Here is a 20,462-nt window from a genome sequence, read left to right as displayed (position 1 = left end):
GGTTATAACAGGCTATAACAGACTATAACAGGCTCACTGGCTGTAGCGTGGAGAGAGGTTGTCAGGCAGAGAACAGTGTGTGTGTTTGTGTGTGTGTGTGTGTGTGAAGAGATGAATGGGCTCTTTACTGATGCTAACGCACTGTGACAGAACACAAAGGGCTGTAAATTGTGCAGTCACACACACACACACACACACACACACACACACACACACACACACACACACACACACACACACACACACACACACACACACACACACACACACACACACACACACACACACACACACACACCAAGGGCAGTAAAAAAACAAAGAACCTTTAATTTACGATCTGCTGTATGGTACCTCTGATCTCCATTAGTATGTTATACAGTACCTCTGATCTCCATTAGTATGTTATACAGTACCTCTGATCTCCATTAGTATGTTATACAGTACCTCTGATCTCCATTAGTATGTTATACAGTACCTCTGATCTCCATTAGTATGTTATACAGTACCTCTGATCTCTCCATTAGTATGTTATACAGTACCTCTGATCTCCATTAGTATGTTATACAGTACCTCTGATCTCCATTAGTATGTTATACAGTACCTCTGATCTCCATTAGTATGTTATACAGTACCTCTGATCTCCATTAGTATGTTATACAGTACCTCTGATCTCTCCATTAGTATGTTATACAGTACCTCTGATCTCCATTAGTATGTTATACAGTACCTCTAATCTCCATTAGTATGTTATACAGTACCTCTGATCTCCATTAGTATGTTATACAGTACCTCTGATATCTCCATTAGTATGTTATACAGTACCTCTGATCTCCATTAGTATGTTATACAGTACCTCTGATATCTCCATTAGTATGTTATACAGTACCTCTGATATCTCCATTAGTATGTTATACAGTACCTCTGATATCTCCATTAGTATGTTATACAGTACCTCTGATCTCCATTAGTATGTTATACAGTACCTCTGATCTCCATTAGTATGTTATACAGTACCTCTGATCTCCATTAGTATGTTATACAGTACCTCTGATCTCCATTAGTATGTTATACAGTACCTCTGATATCTCCATTAGTATGTTATACAGTACCTCTGATCTCCATTAGTATGTTATACAGTATCTCTGATATCTCCATTAGTATGTTATACAGTACCTCTGATCTCCATTAGTATGTTATACAGTACCTCTGATATCTCCATTAGTATGTTATACAATACCTCTGATCTCCATTAGTATGTTATACAGTACCTCTGATCTCTCCATTAGTATGTTATACAGTACCTCTGATCTCTCCATTAGTATGTTATACAGTACCTCTGATCTCTCCATTAGTATGTTATACAGTACCTCTGATCTCCATTAGTATGTTATACAGTACCTCTGATCTCCATTAGTATGTTATACAGTACCTCTGATATCTCCATTAGTATGTTATACAGTACCTCTGATATCTCCATTAGTATGTTATACAGTACCTCTGATCTCCATTAGTATGTTATACAGTACCTCTGATCTCTCCATTAGTATGTTATACAGTACCTCTGATCTCTCCATTAGTATGTTATACAGTACCTCTGATCTCCATTAGTATGTTATACAGTACCTCTGATCTCCATTAGTATGTTATACAGTACCTCTGATCTCCATTAGTATGTTATACAGTACCTCTGATATCTCCATTAGTATGTTATACAATACCTCTGATCTCCATTAGTATGTTATACAGTACCTCTGATCTCCATTAGTATGTTATACAGTACCTCTGATCTCTCCATTAGTATGTTATACAGTACCTCTGATCTCTCCATTAGTATGTTATACAGTACCTCTGATCTCCATTAGTATGTTATACAGTACCTCTGATCTCCATTAGTATGTTATACAGTACCTCTGATATCTCCATTAGTATGTTATACAGTACCTCTGATATCTCCATTAGTATGTTATACAGTACCTCTGATCTCCATTAGTATGTTATACAGTACCTCTGATCTCTCCATTAGTATGTTATACAGTACCTCTGATCTCTCCATTAGTATGTTATACAGTACCTCTGATCTCTCCATTAGTATGTTATACAGTACCTCTGATCTCCATTAGTATGTTATACAGTACCTCTGATCTCCATTAGTATGTTATACAGTACCTCTGATATCTCCATTAGTATGTTATACAATACCTCTGATCTCCATTAGTATGTTATACAGTACCTCTGATCTCCATTAGTATGTTATACAGTACCTCTGATCTCCATTAGTATGTTATACAGTACCTCTGATATCTCCATTAGTATGTTATACAGTACCTCTGATCTCCATTAGTATGTTATACAGTACCTCTGATCTCCATTAGTATGTTATACAGTACTTCTGATATCTCCATTAGTATGTTATACAGTACCTCTGATCTCCATTAGTATGTTATACAGTACCTCTGATATCTCCATTAGTATGTTATACAGTACCTCTGATATCTCCATTAGTATGTTATACAGTACCTCTGATATCTCCATTAGTATGTTATACAGTACCTCTGATCTCTCCATTAGTATGTTATACAGTACCTCTGATCTCCATTAGTATGTTATACAGTACCTCTGATCTCTCCATTAGTATGTTATACAGTACCTCTGATCTCCATTAGTATGTTATACAATACCTCTGATCTCCATTAGTATGTTATACAGTACCTCTGATCTCTCCATTAGTATGTTATACAGTACCTCTGATCTCCATTAGTATGTTATACAGTACCTCTGATATCTCCATTAGTATGTTATACAGTACCTCTGATCTCCATTAGTATGTTATACAGTACCTCTGATCTCCATTAGTATGTTATACAGTACCTCTGATATCTCCATTAGTATGTTATACAGTACCTCTGATCTCCATTAGTATGTTATACAGTACCTCTGATCTCCATTAGTATGTTATACAGTACCTCTGATCTCCATTAGTATGTTATACAGTACCTCTGATCTCCATTAGTATGTTATACAGTACCTCTGATCTCCATTAGTATGTTATACAGTACCTCTGATCTCCATTAGTATGTTATACAGTACCTCTGATCTCCATTAGTATGTTATACAGTACCTCTGATCTCCATTAGTATGTTATACAGTACCTCTGATATCTCCATTAGTATGTTATACAGTACCTCTGATATCTCCATTAGTATGTTATACAGTACCTCTGATCTCCATTAGTATGTTATACAGTACCTCTGATCTCTCCATTAGTATGTTATACAGTACCTCTGATATCTCCATTAGTATGTTATACAATACCTCTGATCTCCATTAGTATGTTATACAGTACCTCTACAGTATCTCTTCATTAAGTATGTTATACAGTACTCTGACCCTGTATTATCGTCTCTTTTATGTAGGGGTCAGTATGTTATACAGTACCTCTGATCTCTCCATTAGTATGTTATACAGTACCGTCTGTAGATCTACGCATTAGTATGTTATACAGTACCTCTGATTCTCCATTAGTAGGTGTCAGTATGTAGCATGTAGCGCTCTGATCTCCATTAGTATGTTATACAGTACCTCTGATCTCTCCATTAGTATGTTATACAGTACCTCTGAATGTAGGCGTCCGTATTAGTATGTTATACAGTACCTCTGATCTCCATTAGTATGTAGTATACAGGTACCAGTCTGATATCTCCATTAGTATGTTATACAGTACCTCTGATCTCCATTAGTATGTTATACAGTACCTCTGATATCTCCATTAGTATGTTATACAGTACCTCTGATATCTCCATTAGTATGTTATACAGTACCTCTGATCTCCATTAGTATGTTATACAGTACCTCTGATCTCCATTAGTATGTTATACAGTACCTCTGATCTCCATTAGTATGTTATACAGTACCTCTGATCTCCATTAGTATGTTATACAGTACCTCTGATTAGTATGTTATACAGTACCTCTGATATCTCCATTAGTATGTTATACAGTACATCTGATCTCTCCATTAGTATGTTATACAGTACCTCTGATATCTCCATTAGTATGTTATACAGTACCTCTGATCTCCATTAGTATGTTATACAGTACCTCTACAGTACCTCTTCACTAACTCACTCACTCGGAATGTGACCCTGTTTCTCTGTTTCTTTTATGTAGGGGTCAGTATGTAGTATGTAGGGGTCAGTATGTAGTATGTAGGGGTCAGTATGTAGTATGTAGGGGTCAGTATGTAGAATGTAGGGGTCAGTATGTAGTATGTAGGGGTCAGTATGTAGAATGTAGGGGTCAGAATGTAGAATTTAGGGGTCAGTATGTAGAATGTAGGGGTCAGTATGTAGAATGTAGGGGTCAGTATGTAGAATGTAGGGGTCAGAATGTAGAATGTAAGGGTCAGTATGTAGAATGTAGGGGTCAGTATGTAGAATGTAGGGGTCAGTATGTAGTATGTAGGGGTCAGTATGTAGTATGTAGGGGTCAGTATGTAGTATGTAGGGGTCAGTATGTAGAATGTAGGGGTCAGTATGTAGTATGTAGGGGTCAGTATGTAGAATGTAGGGGTCAGAATGTAGAATGTAGGGGTCAGTATGTAGAATGTAGGGGTCAGTATGTAGAATGTAGGGGTCAGTATGTAGAATGTAGGGGTCAGAATGTAGAATGTAAGGGTCAGTATGTAGTAAATAGGGGTCAGTATGTAGTATGTAGGGGTCAGTATGTAGTAAATAGGGGTCAGTATGTAGTATGTAGGGGTCAGTATGTAGAATGTAGGGGTCAGAATGTAGAATGTAGGGGTCAGTATGTAGAATGTAGGGGTCAGTATGTAGAATGTAGGGGTCAGTATGTAGAGTGTAGGGGTCAGTATGTAGTATGTAGGGGTCAGTATATAGAATGTACGGGTCAGTATGTAGAATGTAGGGGTCAGTATGTAGAATGTAGGGGTCAGAATGTAGAGTGTAGGGGTCAGTATGTAGTATGTAGGGGTCAGTATATAGAATGTACGGGTCAGAATGTAGTATGTAGGGGTCAGTATGTAGAATGTAGGGGTCAGTATGTAGAATGTAGGGGTTGTAATGTAGTATGTAGGGGTCAGTATGTAGAATGTAGGGGTCAGTATGTAGCATATAGTATGTAGGGGTCAGTATGTAGTATGTAGGGGTCAGTATGTAGTATGTAGGGGTCAGTATGTAGAATGTAGGGGTCAGTATGTAGTATGTAGGGGTCAGTATGTAGAATGTAGGGGTCAGAATGTAGAATTTAGGGGTCAGTATGTAGAATGTAGGGGTCAGTATGTAGAATGTAGGGGTCAGTATGTAGAATGTAGGGGTCAGAATGTAGAATGTAAGGGTCAGTATGTAGAATGTAGGGGTCAGTATGTAGAATGTAGGGGTCAGTATGTAGTATGTAGGGGCCAGTATGTAGTATGTAGGGGTCAGTATGTAGTATGTAGGGGTCAGTATGTAGAATGTAGGGGTCAGTATGTAGTATGTAGGGGTCAGTATGTAGAATGTAGGGGTCAGAATGTAGAATGTAGGGGTCAGTATGTAGAATGTAGGGGTCAGTATGTAGAATGTAGGGGTCAGTATGTAGAATGTAGGGGTCAGTATGTAGAATGTAGGGGTCAGTATGTAGAGTGTAGGGGTCAGTATGTAGTATGTAGGGGTCAGTATATAGAATGTACGGGTCAGTATGTAGAATGTAGGGGTCAGTATGTAGAATGTAGGGGTCAGAATGTAGAGTGTAGGGGTCAGTATGTAGTATGTAGTGGTCAGTATATAGAATGTACGGGTCAGAATGTAGTATGTAGGGGTCAGTATGTAGAATGTAGGGGTCAGTATGTAGAATGTAGGGGTTGTAATGTAGTATGTAGGGGTCAGTATGTAGAATGTAGGGGTCAGTATGTAGAATGTCGGGGTCAGTATGTAGAATGTAGGGGTCAGAATGTAGGGGTCAGTATGTAGAATGTAGGGTTCAGTATGTAGAATGTAGGGGTCAGTATGTAGAATGTCGGGGTCAGTATGTAGAATGTAGGGGTCAGAATGTAGATTGTAGGGGTCAGTATGTAGAATGTAGGGGTCAGTTTGTAGAATGTAGGGGTCAGTATGTAGAATGTAAGGGTCAGAAAGTAGATTGTAGGGGTCAGAATGTAGAATGTAGGGGTCAGAATGTAGAATGTAGGGGTCAGTATGTAGAATGTAGGGGTCAGATTGTAGAATGTAGGGGTCAGTATCTAGTATCTAGGGGTCAGTATGTAGAATGTAGGGGTCAGTATGTAGAATGTAGGGGTCAGAATGTAGAATGTAGAATGTAGGGGTCAGTATGTAGAATGTAGGGGTCAGAATGTAGAATGTAAGGGTCAGAAAGTAGATTGTAGGGGTCAGTATGTAGAATGTAGGGGTCAGAATGAAGATTGTAGGGGTCAGAATGTAGAATGTAGCGGTCAGTATGTAGAATGTAGGGATCAGTATGTAGAATGTAGGGGTCAGTATGTAGAATGTAGGGGTCAGTATGTAGAATGTAGGGGTCAGTATGTAGAATGTAAGGGTCAGTATGTAGAATGTCGGGGTCAGTATGTAGAATGTAGGGGTCAGAATGTAGGGGTTAGTATGTAGAATGTAGGGTTCAGTATGTAGAATGTAGGAGTCAGTATGTAGAATGTAGGGGTCAGTATGTAGAATGTAGGGGTCAGAATGTAGGGGTCAGTATGTAGAATGTAGGGTTCAGTATGTAGAATGTAGCGGTCAGTATGTAGAATGTCGGGGTCAGTATGTAGAATGTAGGGGTCAGAATGTAGATTGTAGGGTTCAGTATGTAGAATGTAGGGGTCAGTATGTAGAATGTAGGGGTCAGTATGTAGAATGTAGGGGTCAGAAAGTAGATTGTAGGGGTCAGTATGTAGAATGTAGGGGTCAGAATGTAGATTATAGGGGTCAAAATGTAGAATGTAGGGGTCAGTATGTAGAATGTAGGGGTCAGATTGTAGAATGTAGGGGTCAGTATCTAGTATGTAGGGGTCAGTATGTAGAATGTAGGGGTCAGTATGTAGAATGTAGGGGTCAGAATGTAGAACTTAAGGGTCAGAAAGTAGATTTTAGGGGTCAGTATGTAGAATATAGGGGTCAGAATGTAGATTGTAGGGTTCAGTATGTAGAATGTAGGGGTCAGTATGTAGAATGTAGGGGTCAGTATGTAGAATGTAGGGGTCAGTATGTAGAATGTAGGGGTCAGAATGTAGAATGCAGGGGTCAGTATGTAGAATGTAGGGGTCAGAATGTAGAATGTAGGGGTCAGTATGTAGAATGTAGGGGTCAGTATGTAGAATGTAGGGGTCAGTATGTAGAATGTAGGGGTCAGAATGTAGAATGTAGGGGTCAGTAGGTAGAATGTAGGGGTCAGTATGTAGTATGTAGAATGTAGGGGTCAGTATGTAGCATATAGTATGTAGGGGTCAGTATGTAGAATGTAGGGGTCAGTATGTAGAATGTAGGGGTCAGTATGTAGAATGTAGGGGTCAGTATGTAGTATGTAGAATGTAGGGGTCAGTATGTAGAATGTAGTATGTAGGGGTCAGTATGTAGAATGTAGAATGTAGTGGTCAATATGTAGAATGTTGGGGTCAGTATGTAGAATGTTGGGGTCAGTATGTAGAATGTAGGGGTCAGTATGTAGAATGTAGGGGTCAGAATGTAGTGGTCAGTATGTAGAATGTAGTGGTCAATATGTAGAATGTTGGGTTCAGTATGTAGAATGTAGTGGTCAATATGTAGAATGTAGGGGTCAGTATGTAGAATGTTGGGGTCAGTATGTAGAATGTTGGGGTCAGTATGTAGAATGTTGGGGTCAGTATGTAGAATGTAGGGGTCAGTATGTAGAATGTAGGGGTCAGAATGTAGAATTTAGGGGTCAGAATGTAGAATGTAGGGATCAGTATGTAGAATGTAGGGGTCAGTATGTAGAATGTAGGGGTCAGTATGTAGAATGTAGGGGTCAGAATGTAGGGGTCAGTAGGTAGAATGTAGGTGTCAGTAGGTAGAATGTAGTGGTATGTCATAGTCAGGGCTTAACTACAACAGTGTGTGTGTGTGTCGGAGGCTGACGGTGTGTGTGTATGTGTGTGTGTGTGTGTGTGTGTGTGTGTGTGTGTGTGTGTGTGTGTGTGTGTGTGTGTGTGTGTGTGTGTGTGTGTGTGTGTGTGTGTCGGAGGCTGACGATGTGTGTGTGTTTGTGTGTGTCGGAGGCTGACGGGGTGTGTGTGTGTGTGTGTGTTTGTGTGTGTGTGTGTGTGTGTGTCGGAGGCTGATGATGTGTGTTTGTGTGTGTGTCGGAGGCTGACGATGTGTGTGTGTGTGTTTGTGTGTGTGTGTGTGTGTGTCGGAGACTGACGGTGTGTGTCGGAGGCTGACAGTGTGTGTGTGTGTGTGTGTGTGTGTTGTGGTTGCTAGGCGATGGAGAGCAAGCTGCTGGTTGGAGGGAGGAACATCATGGATCACACCAACGAACAGCAGAAGACCCTGGAGATACGCAGACAGGAGATCGCTGAGCAGGTACCTCCTTTGGACATGATAGTAGACAGCACTTTTTAATGAACATCAACACAACCGTACTGTTTTCATCTGATTAGCTAGTTTTCCATCCAAATGGCGACAGATTTTCATGCAAATATTTTTAAAACTGCATATAAACAATATGATCATTGTTTATATGGTCCTCCCTGGTCCTCACCTTCTTCCTCTGAATGTCGTGACACAGATTATGGACCAGGGAGAAAATGCAATAGCCTAACTCTAAAACAGTTGAAAGATTGTCCCTGCAAAATATAAATGACATCAGTTTGACCAACTTCAAGGAAATGAAAACCTGTGAAAACGGTCCAGCATGAACTGATAAGATTTCAGTTTGTCTTGGTCGGATGCATATTCTTTTGTGGTTGAAATGTTCAAATTCTCTCTAGATGCTGAAAGAAAGAAATAATATTTCTCTACTATTCCCGAGACAAAATTAACATTTGGTGTCTAATTTTACTGCAAGAAATACTATTATAGAGATGTAGAGAGAGGGAGATGTTAATAAAGTTGTGTTTGTATTGTAGAGTTGTAGAGAGAGGGAGATGTTAATAAAGTTGTGTTTGTATTGTAGAGAGAGGGAGATGTTAATAAAGTTGTGTTTGTATTGTAGAGTCGTAGAGAGAGGGAGATGTTAATAAAGTTGTGTTTGTGTTGTAGAGTCGTAGAGAGAGGGTGATGTTAATAAAGTTGTGTTTGTATTGTAGAGTCGTAGAGAGAGGGAGATTTTAATAAAGTTGTGTTTGTTTTGTAGAGTTGTAGAGAGAGGGAGATGTTAAAACTGTTTGTATTGTAGAGTTGTAGAGAGAGGGAGATGTTAATAAAGTTGTGTTTGTGTTGTAGAGAGAGGGAGCTGTTAATAAAGTTGTGTTTATATTGTAGAGTCGTAGAGAGAGGGAGATGTTAATAAAGTTGTGTTTGTATTGTAGTGTTAATAAAGTTGTGTTTGTATTGTAGAGTCGTAGAGAGAGGGAGCTGTTAATAAAGTTGTGTTTGTATTGTAGAGTCTTAGAGAGAGGGAGATGTTAATAAAGTTGTGTTTGTATTGTAGAGTTGTAGAGAGAGGGTGATTGTCACGTCCTGACCATAGTTCTTATGTGTGTTGCTTGTTTTAGTGTTGGTCAGGACGTGAGCTGGGTGGGCATTCTATGTTGTGTGTCTAGTTTGTCTGTTTCTGTGTTCAGCCTAATATGGTTCTCAATCAGAGGCAGCTGTCAATCGTTGTCCCTGATTGAGAATCATATATAGGTGGCTTGTTTTGTGTTGGGGATTGTGGGTGGTTGTCTTCTGTCTTTGTGTTCTGCACCAGATAGGACTGTTTTCGGTTTTCACATTTATTGTTTTGTTGTTTGTAGTGTTCACATATTCTTTATTAAATTATGTTGAACACTAGCCGCGCTGCGTTTTGGTCCTCTCCTTCATCCCAGGATGAAAACCATTACAGAACCACCCACCAAACTCGGACCAAGCAGCGTAGCTACGGGCAGCAGCGGCAGCAGCAGCGGTACCAGGAGGAATGGACTTGGGAGGATGTGTTGAACGGAAAAGGTTGTTACACATGGGAGGAGATCCTGGCTGGAAGGGATCGCCTTCCATGGGAACAGGTGGAGGCAGCTAGGAGAGCGGAGGCAGCTGCGAAAGGGAACCGGCGTTATGAAGGTACGCGGCTAGCAAGGAAGCCCGAGAAGAAACACCAAAAATTTCTTGGGGGGGGGGGGGGGGGGGCTAAAGGGTAGTGTGGCGAAGTGAGGTAGGAGACCTGCGCCCACTTCCCATGCTTACCGTGGAGAGCGGGAGTACGGGCAGACACCGTGTTATGCGGTAAAGCGCACGGTGTCTCCTGTACGTGTGTATAGCCCGGTGCGGTACATTCCAGCTCCACGTATCGGCCGGGCTAGAGTGAGCATTGAGCCAGGTGCCATGAAGCCGGCTCAACGTATCTGGCCTCCAGTACGTTTACTCGGGCCGGTGTACATGGCACCAGCCTTACGCATGGTGTCCCCGGTTCGCCAACACAGCCCAGTGCGGGTTATTCCACCTCCCCGCGCTGGGCGGGCTACGGGGAGTATTCAACCAGGTAAGGTTGGGCAGGCTCGGTGCTCAAGGGAGCCAGTACGCCTACACGGTCCGGTATATCCGGCGCCACCTTCCCGCCCCAGCCCAGTACCACCAGTGCCTACACCACGCACCAGGCTTCCAGTGCGTCTCCAGAGCCCTGTACGCACTGTTCCTTCTCCCCGCACTCGCCCTGAGGTGCGTGCCCTCAGCCCGGTACCACCAGTGCCGGTACCACGCACCAGGCCTACTGTGCGCCTCAGCAGGTCAGAGTCGGCCGTCTGTCCAACACTGACTGCACTGCCTGCCTGCCCAGCACCGTCTGCACTGCCTGCCTGCCCAGCACCGTCTGCGCTGCCTGCCTGCCCAGCGCCGTCTGCGCTGCCTGCCTGCCCAGTGCCGTCTGAGCCGCCCGTCTGTCCCGAGCCGTCTGAGCTGCCCGTCTGTCCCGAGCCGTCAGAGCCGCCCGTCTGTCCCGAGCCGTCAGAGCCGCCCGTCTGTCCCGAGCCGTCAGAGCCGCCCGTCTGTCCCGAGCCGTCAGAGCCGCCCGTCTGTCCCGAGCCGTCAGAGCCGCCCGTCTGTCCCGAGCCGTCAGAGCCGCCCGTCAGTCAGGAGCCGCCAGAGCCGCCAGCCAGTCAGGAGCCGCCAGAGCCGCCAGCCAGTCAGGAGCCGCCAGAGCCGCCAGCCAGTCAGGAGCCGCCCTCCAGTCAGGAGCTGCCCTCCAGTCATGAGCCGCCCTCCAGTCATGAGCCGCCTTCCAGTCATGAGCTGCCTTCCAGTCATGAGCTGCCCTCCAGTCATGAGCTGCCCTCCAGTCATGAGCTGCCCTCCAGTCATGAGCTGCCCTCCAGCCCGGAGCTGCCCCTCAGCCCGGAGCTGCCCCTCAGTCCGGAGCTGCCCCTCAGTCCGGAGCTGCCCTTCAGTCCGGAGCTGCCCTTCAGTCCGGAGCTGCCCTTCAGTCCGGAGCTGCCCCTCTGTCCTGAGCTACCTCTCTGTCCTGAGCTGTTTCATCAATTATGTGGGGACCTTGGTGAGGATTCCTAGGTCAAGGTCGGGGGCGAGGGTCGCCACTCAAAGGACGCTAAGGAGGGGGACAAAGACAATGGTGGAGTGGTGTCCTCGTCCTGCGCCGGAGCCGCCACCGCGGACAGATGCCCACCCAGACCCTCCCCTTGAGGTTTAGGGGTGCGTTCGGAGTCCGCACCTCAGGAGGGGGGTACTGTCACGTCCTGACCATAGTTCTTATGTGTGTTGCTTGTTTTAGTGTTGGTCAGGACGTGAGCTGGGTGGGCATTCTATGTTGTGTGTCTAGTTTGTCTGTTTCTGTGTTCAGCCTAATATGGTTCTCAATCAGAGGCAGCTGTCAATCGTTGTCCCTGATTGAGAATCATATATAGGTGGCTTGTTTTGTGTTGGGGATTGTGGGTGGTTGTCTTCTGTCTTTGTGTTCTGCACCAGATAGGACTGTTTTCGGTTTTCACATTTATTGTTTTGTTGTTTGTAGTGTTCACATATTCTTTATTAAATTATGTTGAACACTAGCCACGCTGCGTTTTGGTCCTCTCCTTCATCCCAGGAAGAAAACCATTACAGAGATGTTAATAAAGTTGTGTTTGTATTGTCGAGTCGTAGAGAGAGGGTGATGTTAATAAAGTTGTGTTTGTATTGTAGAGTCGTAGAGAGAGGGAGATTCTGCAGCAGGTGATGGTTCAGGATGAAGAGACTCTAGAACTCAGAGAAACATTCTCCTCCCTGCAACAGGAAGTGGAGGCCAAGACCAAGAAACTCAAGAAGGTGAGACTTAAAACGCTGTATTGTTTGTCATTGATTGTATTGTTGTTGAAGTGACAAAAAAAGTTATCTGTTGTAGCTCTATCTATCTGCTGTAGCTCTATGCAAAGCTGAAGTGTGTCTGCTCTGTCTGTTGTACCTCTATGTTAAGCTGCTGTGTGTCTGCTCTGTCTGTTGTAGCTCTATGCTAAGCTGCAGTGTCTGTTCTGTCTGTTGTAGCTCTATGCTAAGCTGCAGTGTCTGTTCTGTCTGTTGTAGCTCTATGCTAAGCTGCAGTGTGTCTGTTCTACTGTGTTGTAGCTCTATGCTAAGCTGCAGTGTGTCTGTTCTACTGTGTTGTAGCTGTATGCTAAGCTAGTGTGTGTCTGTTCTACGGTGTTGTAGCTCTATGCTAAGCTGCAGTGTGTCTGTTCTACTGTGTTGTAGCTGTATGCTAAGCTAGTGTGTGTCTGTTCTACTGTGTTGTAGCTCTATGCTAAGCTGCAGTGTGTCTGTTCTACTGTGTTGTAGCTGTATGCTAAGCTAGTGTGTTACTGTTCTACGGTGTTGTAGCTCTATGCTAAGCTAGTGTGCGTCTGTTCTACTGTGTTGTAGCTGTATGCTAAGCTGCAGTGTGTCTGTTCTACTGTGTTGTAGCTCTATGCTAAGCTGCAGTGTGTCTGTTCTACTGTGTTGTAGCTCTATGCTAAGCTACAGTGTGTCTGTTCTACTGTGTTGTAGCTCTATGCTAAGCAGCAGTGTGTCTGTTCTACTGTGTTGTAGCTGTATGCTAAGCTGCAGTGTGTCTGTTCTACTGTGTTGTAGCTCTATGCTAAGCTGCAGTGTGTCTGTTCTACTGTGTTGTAGCTCTATGCTAAGCTGCCCGTGTGTCTGTTCTACTGTGTTGTAGCTCTATGCTAAGCTGCAGTGTGTGAAGGCTGAGATCCAGGACGTTAATGATGAGCACGTCAGGAGTCGACAGGAGCTGGAGCAAACGCAGAACGAACTCACCAGAGAACTCAAGTTCAAGTAAGTCACACACACACACACACACACACACACACACACACACACACACACACACACACACACACACACACACACACACACACACACACACACACACACACACACACACTAACATTTATGATGTGATTACAGTCAGCTGTTCAGAAGTATATATTCTCTTTCCTGTGTGTGTGTGTGTGTGTGTGTGTGTGTGTGTGTGTGTGTGTGTGTGTGTGTGTGTGTGTGTGTGTGTGTGTGTGTGTGTGTGTGTGTGTGTGTGTGTGTGTGTGTGTGTGTGTGTGTGTGTGTGTGTGTGTGTAGGTATCTGATCATAGAGAACTTCATTCCTCCGGAGGAGAAGAATAAGATCATGAACAGATTGACCTTTGACCCTGAGGAGGACCAGTGGAAGTTCCAACTCCTCCCCCCCTCCGAGAGGTCTGAGTGTGTGTGTGTCTGTGGATCTGGGTGTGTCTGTCTGTGTGACTCACGATTGAACAGCCATGGGTATGACTATAAACTAATATTTGTCAGTCTGGGCCACGTAGACAGGCTGACAGTAGACAGGCTGACAGTAGACAGGCTGACAGTAGACAGGCTGCCAGTAGACAGTAGACAGGCTGCCAGTAGACAGTAGACAGGCTGCCAGTAGACAGTAGACAGGCTGCCAGTAGACAGTAGACAGGCTGACAGTAGACAGGCTGACAGTAGACAGGCTGACAGTAGACAGGCTGCCAGTAGACAGGCTGCCAGTAGACAGTAGACAGGCTGCCAGTAGACAGTAGACAGGCTGCCAGTAGACAGTAGACAGGCTGCCAGTAGACAGTAGACAGGCTGACAGTAGACAGTAGACAGGCTGACAGTAGACAGGCTGACAGTAGACAGGCTGCCAGTAGACAGGCTGCCAGTAGACAGTAGACAGGCTGCCAGTAGACAGGCTGCCAGTAGACAGGCTGCCAGTAGACAGGCTGCCAGTAGACAGGCTGCCAGTAGACAGGCTGCCAGTAGACAGGCTGCCAGTAGACAGGCTGCCAGTAGACAGTAGACAGGCTGACAGTAGACAGGCTGACAGTAGACAGGCTCACAGTAGACAGGCTGCCAGTAGACAGGCTGCCAGTAGACAGGCTGCCAGTAGACATGCTGCCAGTAGACATGCTGACAGGCTGCCAGTAGACTGGCTGACAGTAGACAGGCTGCCAGTAGACAGGCTGACAGTAGACAGGCTGCCAGTAGACAGGCTGACAGTAGACAGTAGACAGGCTGCCAGTAGACAGGCTGCCAGTAGACAGGCTGACAGTAGACAGGCTGCCAGTAGACAGGCTGACAGGCTGCCAGTAGACAGGCTGACAGTAGACAGGCTGACAGTAGACAGGCTGACAGTAGACAGTAGACAGGCTGCCAGTAGACAGGCTGAGAGTAGACAGTAGACAGGCTGCCAGTAGACAGGCTGCCAGTAGACAGGCTGACAGTAGACAGGCTGACAGTAGACAGTAGACAGGCTGCCAGTAGACAGGCTGCCAGTAGACAGGCTCACAGTCTAAACCAAGACAAAGCAGGGTAGTACTGTGATATCTAGCTGTGTGGAGAACAAGGTTCTTTCTGTATCCGGGAGTCTGGGACCTTTTGAATTGTTAGACTAGTTCTGTAATATTATATATGTTAAATTATATTTTCTATGTTCTATTCTCTGTCTGTTCAGTCAGATGAAGAAGAGGCTAGCCTCGGCAGTCGGATACAAACGGCCAATCAGCCAGTACGCACGCGTCGCCTTAGCGATGGGAGCCCACTCCAGATACCGGGTAGGAGAGTGTGATGAATGAATGTGGTCAGTCGTTGTATAACCTCTTCTCCAGGCACAGCACATATACACCTGGGATATCAACCATTCAAAGTTGTCCCAAACCAAATCTACACGTCGAGGGCAAACTCTTAGGTCGTAAACGCTTGTGGGATGTCTTGGCTCCTCGTCCAATGAGACAGGGTCTCCTGGTCCAGTGAGACAGGGTCTCCTCGTCCAATGAGACAGGGTCTCCTGGTCCAATGAGACAGGGTCTCCTGGTCCAATGAGACAGGGTCTCCTGGTCCAATGAGACAGGGTCTCCTGGTCCAGTGGACAGGGTCTGCTGGTCCAGTGGACAGGGTCTGCTGGTCCAATGAGACAGGGTCTCCTGGTCCAGTGGACAGGGTCTGCTGGTCCAATGAGACAGGGTCTCCTCGTCCAGTGGACAGGGTCTCCTGGTCCAGTGGACAGGGTCTCCTGGTCCAGTGAGACAGGGTCTCCTGGTCCAGTGAGACAGGGTCTCCTGGTCCAGTGAGACAGGGTCTCCTCGTCCAATGAGACAGGGTCTGCTGGTCCAATGAGACAGGGTCTCCTGGTCCAGTGAGACAGGGTCTCCTGGTCCAGTGGACAGGGTCTCCTGGTCCAATGAGACAGGGTCTGCTGGTCCAGTGGACAGGGTCTGCTGGTCCAATGAGACAGGGTCTCCTCGTCCAATGAGACAGGGTCTGCTGGTCCAATGAGACAGGGTCTGCTGATTTAAACTATTAGATCGGTCAGATCTGCCTTTATCGTGTAGTGTGGTTGTGTTACGAGCCGATCCAGGTGACTGACCAATAGAAACACGGCTGACACTGAGTATAATACCGTTATTGTGAAACGTTTACATGCCGTGGCAGAATAACGATTTCCCTAATAATCTTGGAGATTAGAACACGTCTGTAGTTGACGTCGGCTGATGTGTCCTTGCAAACAGAACTGAAACGATCTAGCCAGGTTGATAGGAAGATTTTAATTTGGTAACATGGCACAACGTGATTATGGTAAAGTACTGGATCTGATGTACAGTGTGGGCGTGACCATACAATTCTATGGAAGTGACCTACTGAGTAAAGTATTTGTCATCATTTAATGTTGGCGAATCACACGACTGTGAGGTGTTTTGTAGGAGATGATTGGTTGGTAGATTAAGCCGATGTGAGTTTTTTTCTCGTCTTTCTGCATTGGCTAATGAAGGCCCAGTTCAACGTTTTGGCTCTTAGCACAGCTGAAGTGTCTGGGAAGGAGATTAGCAGGTATACCTACCCTGACCCCTGACCCTTGTTAGCCGTGCTAAAACCTGTTACTGTACAGCTAAAATGACCTGACTGCTCTGTTTTCTCGTGTGTGTGTGTAGGCTGAGAACATCATGTTCTTGGAGCTGGACATGAGTCCTCCCACCACAGTCTCATTAGACCACTGGCCCTCAGAGGTGGGGCCTAACTGTAGCTCCTCTCCCACAGACAGCGCCCTCTACAGGGAGAGAGCCACACGCGTCCGCAAATCACGCTCCTGGTGAGACACACATCATAGACAATGATAGAGGCCTCTAGTGGCCAACAGGCCATATTAGCATGGGCAGCGCCATTTTTTGATCCCTCCTGATGACCCTGTTGCATGTCCAGGTCCTCAGGAGGGATCAGCCAGTCATGAAGAAGACATTGACTACTTCAAAATGATCACAGATACTATGATGCCTCACACAGTCTGCTGTCTGGCGTGTTCTCCTATTGGCTGTCTCTATTCTCACCTCTTCACCTGCTCCTCTGCTATATGTCATATCCTGTCCCTGTGTGATGCCATATCCTGTCCCTGTGTGATATCATATTCTGTCCCTGTGTGTGATGTCATATCTTCCTGTTCCAGGTGTCAGGCCCCACGAGCCATCACTTCCTCCTCCTCCACGGTTTCCCTGGCAACCCATTCTACAGCCACACCCAGTACTGCCCAGTGAATACCGGCCTCTCCCTACCTACCCCTCTACTCTCTCTCTCTCTCTCTCTCCTCTCCTCTCTCTGGTCTACTCTTTACAGCAGCCTGCTAACTCCTCCCCTTTCCTCTCTTGACCAATCAGCTCTCAGGAGTGGGAAACCACTCAACAGTCTTTGCCTCTGCTGCCTCATGATTGGTTGATCACTGCCGTGGGAGGAGCCAAAGCCTGATTGACAGAAGCAGATCTACTGCCTCAAGGACTCCACTACCCAGACTACCCTGGGGGAGTGAAGGAGAAACTATCCATCATACTCTCCTTCTTCCTGTGTGTGTGTGTGTGGCAGCCCAGGGTAGTCAGAGGTGAAACTCACAATAAATGAAGACAGCTGGAGACTGATTTGTGGTGCTCAAAACAAGGTAGTTATTTAATAGAGGTTAGGGGAAAGGAGAGGTGAGAAATTCAACTGAAAGGCCTCTCAGGTAACTGGTGGGTAACTCTGTGTCCGGCGTGGCGGGTCCTCCGACCGCCTGTGTTAATGAACAAAACTAAATAGAGAGAGAGAGAGCGATGAGTCCGCAGATTCACCCTTTGCTCTCAACTTGCTGCCCGGGAATACGTCCCCTTCCTTTGGGGCAAAGAACAGGAAGAGAGAGAAACAGGTGAGTCAAACATTGCCTAGTATCTCCTTTGTCGTTGGATCGAGGTGCTTATCATACTCACTTCAGCAGATGTACCCTCTGCCTGTCTGCCCAACCGTCCGCGTGGACTAGACGTACCCTCTGCCTATCTGCCCAACCGCCCACGTGGGCTAGACGTACCCTCTGCCTGTCTGCCCAACCGCCCGCGTGGGCTAGACGTACCCTCTGCCTATCTGCCCAACCGCCCACGTGGGCTAGACGTACCCTCTGCCTGTCTGCCCAACCGCCCACGTGGGCTAGACGTACCCTCTGCCTATCTGCCCAACCGCCCACGTGGGCTAGACGTACCCTCTGCCTATCTGCCCAACCGCCCACGTGGGCTAGACGTACCCTCTGCCTCAGCAGAACTAGAGTTTTATAGATGGGGTGGCCAGGGGGCGGTCAAGGCTACTTCAGGGGGTCCATAGACCATGACAGACAATGAGTGTGTAACCCTAACCTGGCGTCTAAGGAGCATGAATGAATCCTATGATTGCTGATTAGAGGTAGAAGTGATGATTCACTGAACCCGGAGTTCTTCAGATAGTGAGGTCCAAAAGGGTTACTTCACTATAATTCTTTTAAATACTATGAATAGTCAGTGTCTCTACCTCAGAACTGCGGCTCAATTTCCTTCTCACACACACACACTGTACTCACATACTGGAGAGTCTTGGGTCACTCTGTTATCATGAATATATAATCTGGGTCTATAAGTGTTGAACATCCTAAATATTTTCAGGAAATAAAGCTCAAGCACCAAGGAGATGAGATAGCATTTGTGTGTTACATAGATTGTATAGTTTATTTACAAAAATGTAAATTTACAACAAAAAAACTATTTGCAATTTGACATTTATTTTTTATTTCACCTTTATTTAACCAGGTAGGCCAGCTGAGAACAAGTTATCATTTACAACTGCCACCTGGCCAAGATAAAGCAAAGCAGTTCGACACATATAACAACACAGAGTTACACATGGAGTAAAACAAACATACAGTCAATAATAAGACTATATGCAATGTGAGCAAATGAGGTGAGAAGGGAGGTGAAGGCAAAAAAAAGGCCATGGTGGCGAAGTAAATACAATATAGCAAGTAAAACACTGGAATGGTAGATTTGCAGTGGAAGAATGTGCAAAGTAGAGAAAGAAATAATGGGGTGCAAAGGAGCAAAATAAATAAATACATACAGTAGGGGGAGAGGTAATTGTTTGGGCTAAATTATAGATGAGCTATGTACAGGTGCAGTAATCTGTGAGCTGCTCTGACAGCTGGTGATTAAAGCTAGTGAGGGAGATAAGTGTTTCCAGTTTCAGAGATTTTTGCAGTTCGTTCCAGTCATTGGCAGCAGAGAACTGGAAGGAAAGACGACCAAAGTAGGAATTGGCTTTGGGGATGACCAGTGAAATATACCTGCTGGAGCGCGTGCTACGAGTGGGTGCTGCTATGGTGACCAGTGAGCTGAGATTGGTGACGAGTATGAAGCGAGGGCCAACCAACGAGAGCGTACAGGTCGCAGTGGTGGGTATATATGGGGCTTTGGTGACGAAACGGATGGCACTGTGATAGACTGCATCCAATTTGTTGAGTAGAGTGTTGGAGGCTATTTTTTTAAATGACATCACCGAAGTCAAGGATCGGTAGGATAGTCAGTTTTACGAGGGTATGTTTGGCAATATGAGTGAAGGATGCTTTGTTGCGATATAGGAAGCAGATTCTAGATTTAGTTTTGGATTGGAGATGCTTAATGTGAGTCTGGTAGGAGAGTTTACAGTCTAACCAGACACCTAGGTATTTGTAGTTGTCCACATATTCTAAGTCAGAGCCGTCCAGAGTAGTGATGCTGGACGGGCGGGCAGGTGTGGGCAGCGATCGGTTGAAGAGCATGCATTTAGTTTTACTTGCGTTTAAGAGCAGTTGGAGGCGACGGAAGGAGAGTTGTATGGCATTGAAGCTCGTCAATGATCAAGCAGAAATTGACTTAATTTTGGTGCCCATCAATATTACAAACTTACAGTATCATATTTATGCTCATATATATTAAGTTAACTAATAGCAAAGAAAAGTTTTGGAATTGGCCTAATCAAGACCAAATTAAATCTGTGTGACATGATACCCTTTGGATTGATCATGTTAGAATGTCAGTGTACTAGTTCGTACACCGTGCAGGTGTTAATCATGACCAGAGGGACCGCCTAAGTGCCAAATTATCCCTGATAGATTTAAAACCAGAGGGACCACCTAAGTGCCAAATTATCCCTGGTAGATTTAAAACCAGAGGGACCACCTAAGTGCCAAATTATCCCTGGTAGATTTAAAACCAGAGGGACCACCTAAGTGCCAAATTATCCCTGGTAGATTTAAAACCAGAGGGACCACCTAAGTGCCAAATTATCCCTGATAGATTTAAAACCAGAGGGACCACCTAAGTGCCAAATTATCCCTGATAGATTTAAAACCAGAGGGACCACCTAAGTGCCAAATTATCCCTGGTAGATTTAAAACCAGAGGGACCACCTAAGTGCCAAATTATCCCTGGTAGATTTAAAACACCATAATTCTGCGGTTCTGGTGAGAACTGGCTAAATGTTTCACAAACTCCTCCATGTTGAGGGAGCGTGCCCTCCTTGACTC

The 20,462-nt window shown here is 45.2% G+C and overlaps 1 protein-coding gene across 2 annotated transcripts in view; it reads left to right on the top strand.

The window, feature by feature from the left end:
* The window catches only part of LOC139555917 (kinesin-like protein KIF3C), a 28,090-nt gene extending 9,499 nt beyond the window's left edge, over positions 1-18,591 (top strand). Inside the window, exons 2-8 of one of the 2 annotated variants that reach the window (XM_071369289.1) lie at positions 8,447-8,548; positions 12,293-12,415; positions 13,302-13,420; positions 13,721-13,906; positions 15,099-15,198; positions 16,573-16,730; positions 17,082-18,591. In XM_071369289.1, coding sequence (XP_071225390.1) covers positions 8,447-8,548; positions 12,293-12,415; positions 13,302-13,420; positions 13,721-13,906; positions 15,099-15,198; positions 16,573-16,730; positions 17,082-17,169 — 876 coding nt within the window. In that variant the 3' untranslated portion in view covers positions 17,170-18,591. The remainder of the gene's footprint in view (positions 1-8,446; positions 8,549-12,292; positions 12,416-13,301; positions 13,421-13,720; positions 13,907-15,098; positions 15,199-16,572; positions 16,731-17,081) is intronic. The other variant, XM_071369290.1, reaches the window with a different exon arrangement.
* Positions 18,592-20,462: the final 1,871 nt, after the last annotated feature.

Source organism: Salvelinus alpinus, chromosome 27, assembly GCF_045679555.1.
Source record: "Salvelinus alpinus chromosome 27, SLU_Salpinus.1, whole genome shotgun sequence".
Classification (NCBI taxonomy): Eukaryota; Metazoa; Chordata; class Actinopteri; order Salmoniformes; family Salmonidae; genus Salvelinus; species Salvelinus alpinus.
The sequence above is the reverse complement of the archived record's forward strand: the minus strand, read 5'-3'. Positions and strand labels throughout refer to the sequence as shown.